The 12,798-nt window shown below is 47.0% G+C and overlaps 2 protein-coding genes across 4 annotated transcripts in view; both read left to right on the top strand.

Moving 5' to 3' along the window:
* LOC149347632 (uncharacterized) overlaps nucleotides 1-2,671 on the top strand; it is a 47,809-nt gene extending 45,138 nt beyond the window's left edge. The window contains exon 15 of one of the 2 annotated variants that reach the window (XM_089587228.1): nucleotides 2,521-2,671. The gene's annotated coding sequence lies outside the window, so the exon portion shown is untranslated. The remainder of the gene's footprint in view (nucleotides 1-2,520) is intronic. The other variant, XM_089587229.1, reaches the window with a different exon arrangement.
* Nucleotides 2,672-5,968: 3,297 nt separating this feature from the next.
* Nucleotides 5,969-12,798, top strand: part of LOC149347631 (uncharacterized) — a 31,439-nt gene continuing 24,609 nt past the window's right edge. The window contains exons 1-3 of one of the 2 annotated variants that reach the window (XM_089587221.1): nucleotides 5,969-6,333; nucleotides 8,995-9,039; nucleotides 10,153-10,259. In XM_089587221.1, coding sequence (XP_089443347.1) covers nucleotides 6,327-6,333; nucleotides 8,995-9,039; nucleotides 10,153-10,259 — 159 coding nt within the window. In that variant the 5' untranslated portion in view covers nucleotides 5,969-6,326. Of the gene's footprint in view, nucleotides 6,334-8,994; nucleotides 9,040-10,148; nucleotides 10,260-12,798 lie in introns of both variants that reach the window. The other variant, XM_089587222.1, reaches the window with a different exon arrangement.

Raw genomic sequence — 12,798 nt, 5'->3', positions numbered from 1 at the left:
TGTCTCATCGTTGTGAGCAGCAGTTGTCGACAGAAATGTCAAGCTTTTCAGTTGGTTGAAACGGTCATGACGTCACAGTGCGCCAATTTCAAACGGGGCCAATTGTACTTTGGCTAGTAACCATGCAACCAAGTGAAGGGATCACATAGTGATGCTCCAAGTAAGTGGAACTGAGCTTAGTTAATTGCCTAATTACCCAATTAGCCTAATTAACTTTTCTAGTCAGGCCGTATAAATAAATAAAACCGAGTAGGAAATTGGTCGAGCTCGGTAATCGAACCCCGGTCTTCGGAGTGCGAGACCAGCATGCTATCCACTCTGCCATGCCAGCTCGATGGTTTGGAATGAACAAAGGCGCGTCTAGTGAATACGGTGTCTTCGCTCACTGCCATCCTCCTCCCTTTCCTTCCGGCGAGGTTTAGGTGTCCACCCATATATGCGAGACAGATACATTTCCTTTCCTCAAAAACCAATTTACTGACGAGCGAGGCATAGAACCGAATGGGCGATGGCGTTCTATGGACTCCCTGGCAGCATTGCACGACACTGTCGCGTTCCGCTCTTAGAGGCGAAGCTTTCCATCTGAACCACACATCAGTGACCGCACTTTAGGTAAAAAAAATGCACCCCCCCCCCCCCCCTGAATTTTGCCGGGTTTCCACCGAGATATGGGAGACAGTTACTGCGTAATTTTCTTTCCTGAAATACAATTTTTATTTTCTTCATTACGGGCCATCTTTGTCTTTCTTCTTTCACTCCCACTTCCTCCCTTCCTCTACGGTGCGGTTCAGGTGTCCACCGAGATGACAGAGCATTACTGCGCCATTTCCTTTCCTCAAAAAGCGTGGCGTTCAAACGGCAAGGCATCGCGCCGAACGGGTGGTGGCGTTCCGTGGACTCCCTGGCAGCGCTACAAAACGCTGTCGCGTTCCACTCCTAAAGGCGAAGCTTAAGCGTCATTGATTAGCCGTTAATTAGTATTACTAAGTGATTTGTCATCTACTAAGTGATTTGTCATCACTTAGTAATTAGTACTCAATTACATGTGACGCCACCAGTTCCACAGAAGCAGTCAAAGTGGTGCGGAAAACGCTTTCGCCTCTACGCACTTTAGACAGTCAAAGTGCCCCCTGAATTTTTTTATTCCGGTAGAACAAGGAAAATGAATGATGGATTCTTGATTCCGAGCCCCCGAAATTGAATTTTCTGCTACAAAAATGTCTACCAGTGATGCCAGGTATTTTAAACAAGGCTGGAATATCTTAGTGCCTTGCATCTTGCTATTTGTTAGCATGCCAAGGCTACTCATAGGCAATCTAATTCAACTGCCCCACTCCGCCAGCTTTCTCATATCTACGGGCGTACCTCTACGTCAATTCTGCAATACTTTGTTTCTGGTACTCTTCCATTATTTTTTTGCGTCTTTTAGTTTGCATTCTTAGCAACTTGTTCAGCCGCACTGCCCCTGAGCCCAATTTTAGGCTTCGAAAGGTTATACGTTTCCTTTGATGAACTAGCCCAAAATCGAGAACACCAGCCTTCGAAACACACCCCGAAGGAAGCTTTCGATAGAACGATTTTTCTTAATTTCGTAGCTTCCGTGGCTTGCAGTGAATCCACATTTGAGTTAAACAAAGCACAGAAACCATACAGGAGGACTGGGCGAGTACACACAGTGAGCGATGATTTCAACAGTGCTGACACGGAGGCTTCTTATCCCATAGAGGGCACGTAAATCATGGACGTTCGACAGTATTCGAGAACACATCAATAAATACATTTGACTGAGTCCTTTTTTTCTTAGCGATACGGAGGGTGCTCTACTGAACTAGCCGCGTGACCTGGCTATTTCGGCAGCCTTCTTAATTTCCTTAAACAAACAGCTCGTTATTTCTATCAAGCATTTCACACCATATAAATCTCGATGCACAGTTCTTGAAGAGGCCATCTCAGCGTTAAACTCTTAGATGTCTGCAAAGAGCTCTGTGACATTTCTAAAGGCGATTAAATTAGATCTTTCATTCCTCCTTCTACCAGGCTTACGCTAAAAAAAGCTCCTGCGAACACTGCTAATAGTTTGTACTTGCAATATCTGCAGCAACCCTTTTGTGTGGTAAATAATAGGCGAAAGCGTATACAGCTCATTCGGTTGAAAAGCCGCCGGCGTTGTGGCTGTCGGCACCATGCGTCGGAAAATAAATTAAGTGGCGTTCAACTACTCTTGAACCTGGCTAGAGAGCAAAATCTATGGTGTATCGGGCAACTACACGGGGTTTGGCATCGGTAACGTTCAGTGCGTTCTGATCTGGACGCTGGATAGGCAACGCGTCCACCCTGCCACCGTGGCAGGTGGTAGTTATACTTGATTGCGAGATAGCGTAGTTGCTCACCCAATGAACGCTGCCGCCTGTAGCTGAAATGAAATTTTATGAAATTTAAGAACGAAGAAAAATAAAATTTTTTTCCTGATCTCATCGGCAAATGAGCGACAAAGTGGAAACAATTGTTATCTTCTTGCAGCCATCATTGCTATGCATTCGGTGCAACGATGTCGATGGAGCCCAGCAAGAGTAACATGTCCGGCATCGGCGCCTACCGGGAAAGTGCAGCCGAGGAGACAGGCAGGAAAGCACTGCCGAGCCAACTTCACGTCCGCGATTCTGGTGCAGGCATCGAGCAGAGGCGGTAAGTAGCTGGGGGCCGACTCCAAGCAAAAAATACGCTTGTGCTTCTATTCTGGTAAACAACTTGAACCATTCGACATAGCCGATGTATAGAGGACAGCACAGGATGATTTGCGCTGTCGCCGACACTGCAAGTGCTTGTTCATGTGTACGACAAGAACGTTACTAGTAATCGGTGGATGACGAATGAAGAGACATGGGAGAGGCATTTGCCCTGCAGTGGGCGTAGTCAGGCTGAAGATAAGCCCGCGTTCATTCCCTGAGGCAATCTGCCCTCCTTCTGTTCCTTAATTCTACATTTATTGGTTTCTTCTCCATGCCTCTCTGCGTTTCCTTAATTTTAGCGGAGTGCCTTTCGTTAGCCTTCATGTTTCTGCCCCACAGGCAGTAATGGTGAGAAACAGCTGCTGTATACTTTTCTCGTGTGGGATAATGTTGAACTGCCATTCCTGATATGAGCGAGATCTAAATGTGCTCCACCCTGTTCTTAATTTTCCAGTCGATTTCCTCTCGTGATCCGGATCTGGGGTCAGTACCTGCCCTAAGTTGGCGTATCGCCCACTTCGTGCTCCGCACTGCCTAAAGCCCCTTGATAAAAGAAAGTAGCGACACTCTCCTCCGCGCGGCGCTTTCCTCCTCGTTTCTCCCTCACCCGCCGGCTCCCAGCGCTGCACACGGCACGCTTCTTCGTCCAGGCGCCCGTAACCAATCCTCAGCATCCAAAGCTGGCCCGCGTTTAGAGGGCGGCCGCCTTGAGTTACCAGACCTTCAGAGATGCCAGTAAAACCATTGGTAGTGCTGGAAGTTACTTTGTGGGTATTTTGGTTTCTGTGTGTGCCCCTCTGAAAAGCATGTTCTTCGGTGAAACACATTTTTGCATCGATTTGAAGATTTATAGTGCCATGAAATGAGATGTTCAAGCGCGCGACTGGTAATTAGTGAATGGTGATTTCGCAAATGTATTAGAGAATAAAGGCGGCCAGAGTGACAAAAGTGCAATCAATTTAACTGACATTATTAGTACTTCATTTGGAGAAATCGAAGCTTTGAGTAAAATTAATGAATGAAATGCTCAAAATCAAGCCACTGCTTCCTCCGCAAGCCATCCTGCTTTCCTTGCGGGCTCATGAATACGGCGAAACCATCCTCACGTCTATTTCTGCAGTTAAGTGCACATGCGCTCAGCACAGAAAACTGTTGCCAAGGGGCTTTGCAGAAAACGAAGCGTGCTTCATCCGCTGCGTCCAGACAAGACGAAGAATGCCGCGAACGGATAACAAAATTGCAAGCACAGTCACAACCGGCGCGCGCTTCCGTGGGCAACGGCAGGAATCGCCGTGAAGCGAAACCAGGCTGGACGAAAAATGGCGCGCCCAGAAAACAAAATACTAAGCAAAAACACCAACCGCCCGCGTTTCCATGGGCAACGCCAGGGAGACCAATCGGCGTGGAGCGAAACCTGGCTTCCAGCCAACGCCCGCGGCCCGGCAGCGCAGAGGCGAGGAGGAAGCGAGGAGGTCGTGCGGCGGAGGCAAAGTTCTAAGGTTTGCGGTACTTTATATCATCAAGGGGCTTTAGCACTAACAACTGTAAACTGAGCAGTTTACTTCCGAAACTGCTGAGCTCTTTTGCACACCAGTTTTCAGACCCACCGTTTTGCACTCCCTCTCAAAGCCACTGATTATGTTTTAGAGTTCACCCCTTGAGTGAATTAGCAAGGAAATGTCAGGGAATCTGACATTACTATATTATTCTTCATTAAGGCTTACCCCAAATGTTCCCAATCTGGGCCTCTGAATACTGCCTGTAAACAGTCGGTGAATAGAAATGGCGACATCGTATCCCTGCCTGACACCATTCCTTTTTGGAATTTTTGCCTTACTTTATCGAGGAATATGGTGGTTGTCTATGCGTATGCCTAGTTCCTCTTGACCGCTTTACGGCTACCGCCGTTCTTTACAGTATCTCTGATTCTCCGAATCAAACTTCCTTATATCGGGTACGTTCTGCTTATCGATTAGCTGTGATAGTTACGCCAGTTCTCTTCTTTCTTGGAGGTTACTTTCATGCTTCGATGTCTCTTGTAGAGATCTTTCGCCTCCCGAGAGAGCTTGCCATTATCCTGTATGAGCATCCGGATCCGCCGCGGTGGCTCAGTGGTTAGGGCGCTCAGCTGCATATCCGATGGACGTGGGTTCGATCCCGGCCGCGGCGGTTGAATTTTGATGGAGGCCAAATTCTAGATGCTCGTTTATTGTGCGATGTCAGTGCATGTTAAGGAACCCCAGCGGGTGGAAATTTCCGCAGCCCTTCACGACTTCGTCCTTCATAGCCTTAGTATCTTTGGGACATTAAACCCGCATAAGTCATAAGCCATGTATGAGCATCCTTCCGCCTACTTCTACTGCACGAGCCATAATGACAGCCGTGACCTCATCGTTCACTGGTGAAACATTAATGTCCACGGACTGAGTTAAAGCCGAATTCTTGAATTCCTCTAGATTCCTACTTACCGCTAACTCGTTGATGGGCTTCCATCTCTCTAGTTTCTTCCGTACCCGATAGTCTAGGATAATTTAAGAGCTTGTCATCTATTTGTCACTACAACGCACCTCTCCGAGGACCTCCAAATCCTGCGCGATGCCAGAGGGAGCGGACAGTATGAAACTATTTCATTTTTTAGTGTAGCCAGTGGGGCCCTTGCACGTCCAATTTGTACTCTGCGGTTTCCTGGATGAATGTATTCATGATACTTAAAAGCTTTTCTCTCGGCTACTCCGCTAATACCCCACCCTCTGCTATTTGTAGAGCCTATGCCATAGTCCGTCACTGCCTGGTCTCCAGCCTGCTTCTTTCTTTCGTTAGCATTCAAGTGGGCCATCAGTGCAGTGCAGTGTGTTTTTACACGATAGCGTATACAGCTCGTTCAGTCGAGAAACCGTCCACGTAGTAGTAGTCGGCAGCGCTTGTCGGAAATAATCGAGCGCGGCATAAAAATATGGTATCATGGTAATTTGTGGTTCTAGAATGTTGATGGTTAATTGGTGTGTGATAGGAAATGACGAGTTAAAGAATTCTTGGAATTGTATAATTAATGAATAAATTAAATATAAAAAAAGTTGGAAAATTGGGTTTAAAGGTGTCAAAATGCTCTTAGAATGAAAAGCCAACGGTTTAGCTTGTAGTTCAGGAACTTTTGTGGTTAAAAAGTCAGTTATTTAACCATTAAAAATGTGTTTTGAGAGGCCTCCTAGGGACTTCGAACAATTTGTCGAACGGGCAAGGTGTAGCGCCCAACGGCCGATGGTGTTCCGTGGACTGTTCGGCAGCGCTGCTACAATCTATCGCGTTCCATTCTTAATGCGAAGGTTATGGGTGCTCAAATTTTACTCTGCTCATCGCTGATTTCAAGTCTTCATAGATGTCATCACGGCTGAATGAGAGAGCGTAGGCCTGCTCCACAATCAGTTTGCACCTCTTAATTAATGACCCTAATTAGTGTTACAGGGTAGACCTCACTCTGTTTTTATTCAAACTGCAGAATCAGCGACGATGTAGCTACACCTGTCTGCAGCTTCTGGTGTGCCTTCGTCACGTGGGTGCCAGCACATCGTTGACATTCGGACTACGCGGCGTCAACACATGGCAGGTGAGGGGCGTTGCCGAACTCTTTGTGGTTGCGTTGCTACGCGCATTTCCGTGTTTGTCTCTGTGTGGTCTCCGGAAATGAACCTTTAATAGCAGTCACAGCGTGCGCTATATTGATGCACTACTCGACGGCATCTGGTGGAATGAAGTGCAATGAAGCTTGCACATGTGGTCCACACAAGCATTTCGAGGCACACTTACGGAAGAAAGCATACGCTAAAAGGTTTCTCGAAGTCAGTGCAAGTTACACCTCGTGAAAAGCGCCTTAGGTGCCGGCAGTCATGGTGGCGTCAAAAAACTTTGTGCAGCTTTCGCGTTACACACACAATGGAACGTACGGTGACGAGCCCACAGTAAACGGGATCTCTTCTTTTCGACCTCAAAATTTGCAAAGCCAAAAAAAGTGTCACCTAGTTTTACGCTGAGTACATTTTCCTACATTCTAGTTCAGTTCAGCTTGACAGCTGAGATCTCAATGCTGTGGGAGACCTGATTTAGTGATGCTTGCTAGGGTTTTCGTTTAGCTCTCTAGAGCGTGACAACCTCTGCTCGAGGAGACGTTTGTAGGAGGCATTCATAATTAGATCTGTCTTTCATAGACCCTAGTATGACCAGATGGTCCAGTAGGACATCCACTGCAAGACCCATCTCTCTAGCAGTCACTGGCCTCGATGGCCTTGTCTTGGAGTCTTCATGGCGCATCGTCGTGTATTCTTTGTAGGAACTTTCTTCATTGCCCTTCCGTTTGTAGTTTTTGTACCAGCGGCTGCACGGTCGTGCACTTCCTCTGGACTCTCACCAGCGCCCGTGGTCATCTCGACCTTGCTCCTGCTCTCGCACGCTGCGCTACTTGTCGACGTGGCCAGACCCGTTGATGAGGGATTCGTTGCCCTGACAGGCGAGTTCTTGGGATGTTGCACCATCCAGTGGGTGAAGCCGGCGCGTTGACTTCCGGCATCTGAACCAGTGATGCGCAGGTAAAACCTTTAGATTAACAAAATAAACAGGATAAATTGCAACTATCAGACCACTCTGACGAGCTTCGGACAAAGGAAAATGATATTTGGCCACTTGCTGGGGGCATGATTACCTTCGCTGTTTACGCATCACTTTCAGTGTCAGTTTCGTCGTGATGTGAAATTGCACCCATAGAACCGCTGCGCTGTCTGAGAAGGTACAACTGCGTGGGCGCAGTTGGCACCTCTGGTTGGGCAAGGCTGTGGATTTACCCGCTTCATACAACACAGGCGAGTTGCTCTCGTTAGCTCTTTTGATTTGTTTTAAGCTGTTCGCTGTAATTTCGTTACAGCCCTCTTCAGCGCTGAAGGATTCGCATGTCCGCCGAGTCCTTCGATTGAGGCTTGATAGGCTTGTGCTGGCTTTCTGTAGCCGCCGTGGTTGATACGCTCTTGATTACTGAAGTCTGACTGCTTAGCCTTTGTAGTAGCAATAAACTTCATTGCCCAAATGAGCGCGCGAGAGTCTTCGCCCAAGGTGGGCCGCGTCCTTAGTCCAAGAGGCCATGGCCATTGGCCGTTTGCTGCGCCCTCTCCAACAGCATGACTGGACCACCTGGTCACGGCTGGTCAGCCAGGTGACACAGTCCTCTTCGGAAAGTTATTGCGCAGGTTGCACAATTGCGCGCTTTTTGTTTGGCAATTTGGACTGCTTTGAGTTGAACTCGTAGCTCATGGGCCCTCTTGGTTATGAGCCTGTCTCGCATAAATTTGATTGATCAACCATTTAGCTTTCTCCTGGTGTAACCTTGATTCTTGGTTTTGGTATCTATTCTACTTTAAATTTTTGCGCCTTTTTTAGCTGATATAAAACTACTTTCTTTACCAGGGTTAACTGGTTAACTTTAGCCATATTTTATAGATAACCATCAGGGACGTGACTGTGTGCCCTTTACACAGTCCTTGTATCATCGTCACCACTAATAATCCCCACCTAACCACGGCTCTGGACACTTCACAACGCGAAACTAGCTCGCAATTGCAAGTCATGTCGTCAAAAATACCAACTTTAAGATGAAATGTGCAAGCACTTCCCTGGAGAAACTGCCACCGTCAATCTTCTGAAGCGTGAATGCCGTTGGCTGGGCCCTTGTTTTGTGCTGAACACAGATGATCCTCAGCCTTCACGTAGGTATAGCGATATATAATGATCAATCTACGGACAATGTGTCGTTGATCTACCACGCGCGTGGTTTGAATTTATTTAGTTGACCCAAATTACAATTAAGCAGGCTGTGTTTATTTTCTCTTGGGTTTACCCTTTTGACCGGTGCAAAGAGAGAGATGGGGGGAGGTGAGTGGGTTATCTCTCTAGGAGCCGTCCCCGACCTTCGAAGTGCTTGCGAATTATAGGAACATAAGACAGAAGATCGTCTGTCTGTTATGACCGGTGCTGTCATGGATTGATCCGGGTATCATAGAAGTGTGGACTCCCAAGTGGCGTATGTCACATGATTGGTTACATTACTGTGCTTCTAATTTTCCTCGAACGAAGTTTGTCTAACTTGCGAAAAGAAGTGACTCAAAGAACTGTACAAAAGTAGATAGGACAGGTGGCACAACACCATTTGAATAATGAACGCAAGCATTCGCTTTTACTTTCTCACCTCTATCACCACTAAACTACATGTTATTGCTCACTGCAGCCAGCTGCTGTCTCCCGTCAGGCTCACCATCTGGCGGCCCAAAGGGTACGTACTTGATAGGGATCAATAATCACCAGTCAATGATTGTCCGGTTTTAGAATTGTTACCAGTTTCTTGCCAGTCTCTAAGCAGTGTGTGATCTCAACCTATTGAAGCTATCCAGTGAAAACTACGCTGCTGTCGTTGCCTCCTTGTATCTATGCGTATGTCAAAGGTGTTGTAAAGAGCGTTCTGGGCAATTCGTTTTCGCTTCTATTTTGAGTTTTGGGGGTACCTGTGGATAATTAGTTTAAGCCACAACCACAAATGATGTCCATGAAAATTAAAATAGCGCTGAAACTATTTGCTTTCGAGAGACTCGAACTTTGCACTCTGCGATAGCCATGGAAAATTCTGTAATTAAGAAACACAGTCAACGCAAGTTTTATTACTTTGTTAAGATACGACTAAAGCAATAAATCGATAAAACTACAACCTATTTGCGGTTCAGAGAACATATTACCGATATAACATGCACGAAGTACGCGGGCTATCTCAACTCGTGTGGTGCGGCAGGGGTTATAAGCGCACAGTTGTGTGCTCCGCCCAAATATAGTCCGCCTAGCGACAGGCAGATTTTGAAGACAGCTCTACGTATTACTCTGCCAACGATAGAGCAGAAAGCCCCCACGCGATTGGCTGAAAGGCGCTCCTATTCCTGCTGTCCGAGGCGAGTTAAAAAAATTTAGTGGAGAGTCGTGGCGCATAATCCAATTACCGGCCCGCCGGCCGGCCGGCAAATAGTAAAAGCGGGCACACAGTGTGATAATTCGAAGTTTCAGCGAATAGACGGATCGTGTATAGCAGGAGCACAGCTAATCGGCCCAATATGGGGAATGTATTGGCAAAGGCTGATTTTTTAGAAGGGATCACAGCGGGATCTTCCGTTTCCGATAGTGGGCCGATTACCTGTGCTGCTTGTATATATCGAGTTGCTGCGACAAAATGACGGAACTAATAATCGTCTTCAGTGCGCCTTCAAGTCTCCCGCGGTGCCTGTGAATATCTCGAGAGAAAGCTATTCGAGGGTCGCCGTTTTCTTGAGGGCGCGATATCTTCGCAGTGTTGAGCAGGTTTTGTGACACTCGGATTAAGCGTTTTTTCTTTATTTTAAGGTAGCACAAGCTTGCAGCCGGCACGGAACATTTGTCACTTGGGTGAGGCCTGCTCTGCTGGGAGTCAGAACCGCCTGTATCTACCGGCAGGCGTCAAAGGACGCGCCGCAGGTGAGACAGAGAGCCAACACCCCTTTGAGGGCGCGACGGTTTCGGACGGTGGACCATCCTTCATCAGGGTAAGGTTCATGAAGGACGGTACACCGTCCGAAACCGTCGGCAAATAAATGTTTCTCTAAGAAGTTCACTTCAACTCTTTCCTTATGTTATCAGCAGTCGAGCAAGTTTTTTCATCGTATATATATATATATATATATATATATATATATATATATATATATATAGGATGGGGTGTGTTAAAGGCACTGGGACCTCAGGAGCAGGGCGGCAACAGTCCGTGGTCGGCGAAGGCGAGAACACAGCACGCGCAGGGATGGCAATGCCGCCGCTAAACAGAACGGCCCTCTACGTCTTTACGAGATATATATATATATATATATATATATATATAAAACAAGGGAAGGGGATGAGGGGCTCGTTATAAATACGACAGAAGCCAACAGCCACAGAAACCAAGGGGCACAGGGGATTTTTTTTAAGTTATTTATTTTGTGGTGGTGATCAATTTAGAATATTACTGAACATGTTATCGTTTAAAGATAACTGATTAGAAAAGCAGAAGAAAAAACAACCACCTGCCGCCGGTGGGATCCGAACCCATGACCTCCGAATTACGCGTCCGGTGCTCTACCTCTGAGCTACGGCGACGGCTGTCAATTCTTCTGCTTTCGGGGGTATTTATGTTTACAAGTAACCTAACCTTGAGAGTGTTCATCAGCGCCACCCACGTTCATAAGCGGCGGACGTAGAACGTCCTGAGTTACCGCAGGTGTGACGTAGAACGTCATCGAACGGAGAGGTTACTCAAGGTTAGGTTACTTGTAAACATAAATACCCCCGAAAGCAGAAGAATTGACAGCCGTCGCCATAGCTCAGAGGTAGGGCACCGGACGCGTAATTCGTAGGTCGTGGGTTCGGATCCCACCGGCGGCATGTGGTTGTTTTTTCTTCTGCTTTTCTAATCAGTTATCTTCAAACGATAACATGTTCAGTAATATTCTAAATTGATCACCACCACAAAATAAATAATTTAAAAAAAATCCCCTGTGCCCCTTGGTTTCTGTGGCTGTTGGCTTCTGTCATATATATATATATATATATATATATATATATAGTAAGAACGTAGACGAACGTTTGAAACGCATGAAACAATTTATTGACGTTTCGACCCTGCATTATCTATATATATATATATTTGAGTTTCCCCGCGCTGATCCCGTAGAGGGAAAATGGGTTTTGATGATAATCATTGCTGAAGGATGCCTGACGCCTTGCAGTTTCGAATTGCTTAATCACATTGCAAAAGGACACTTCTGGAGAGGTTCACTTTTTATAACAATTAAAAGCACAAAGGAAGATACAACAAGGAGAAAACATATTTACACTTGACTGACTCGACGTGACGAAACCAGCCCTCGGTCCTGCCGAAACAGCTGGTTTTAAACCCTATGGCCCCGCCCTCGGTGAGGAGAATAACCAATCAGGTACTGTACAAACATCCACCCAATAACTCATTGGGGAAAGGAGAACATCACCAATCAGCAATTTGGAAAGGATAACACAACCAATCAATGATTGGGGAAAGAAGGTAACTTATCGCGACACCGTACGCATATGTACTCTTTCTCCCATAACGATTTCGGATAATTATGCTTTCCTGCTGCGAGCTTCGCGAAGACTCTCACTTTCCCAACGTCCGATTGACCCAAGTTCATGGAAAGTTAATTCAACCCATCTGTTAAGCATCGTCGCTCCTCATGCTTGCAGCTAGCGTGGCAATATCCTGTTGACCGCGCTTCAAGATGTCAACGCACGCCGCTGCAGACATGGGACAAAAGCCACGCGCTGTGACGCGCGTCCGCCTCGCCGCTAGCATGAGCACACAGGATGCGACCTAACGAAACCGTCCCTAAAGGGGGTTTGACCTTTCCCGTAATCCTCCGCTATCCGGGGCCTCCCTTATCCCGCTGGGTTGTCTCACCCCATTCTCTGCGGTTGTGCGGAGGGCCCAAGAGAAAGAAAGTAATGGGCATTCAATAGCGCGAACCGGATGCGGCAAAATAAAATACAGCACCGCGAACTTCACTCCTCCCAAGCAAGAATGTCACACGGGCACTTGTTGTCAGTGGGACATGAAAGTTCAGCCATGGCGTCCGACAACAAAAGTACATACACATGCACACGTACGCTGGCTGTCCTGTCAATCCACCAACACGCACATATACGCGCACTTAGCGGTTAGTTCAATCCGCTCACACAAGGCTGGAAACTAATCTGCACATTCCACAACCCACCATGTCAGATCCGGACACCAAGATTGGACACCAAGATGCTGCGGTCGCTAGAAGAGCAACAAACGATTGCTCATGCCTGGAAATTACAGCTCTTCCTCGCTTTCTAGGCGAGAGAGTGCATCGGCACATTTGTTTAGGGAACCCTTGATATGCACCATCTCCAAGTCATACTTTTGCAAAGGAAGTGACCAGCGCATCAACCGCGCACTAGTGGACGCTGAGCGGATGAGATAGGT

Source organism: Amblyomma mixtum, chromosome 4 (genome assembly GCF_055824585.1).
Source record: "Amblyomma mixtum isolate Tamu chromosome 4, ASM5582458v1, whole genome shotgun sequence".
In the NCBI taxonomy this organism is placed as follows: domain Eukaryota; kingdom Metazoa; phylum Arthropoda; class Arachnida; order Ixodida; family Ixodidae; genus Amblyomma; species Amblyomma mixtum.
Note: the sequence above shows the minus strand (reverse complement) of the source record. Positions and strands in the feature narration are given on the sequence as shown.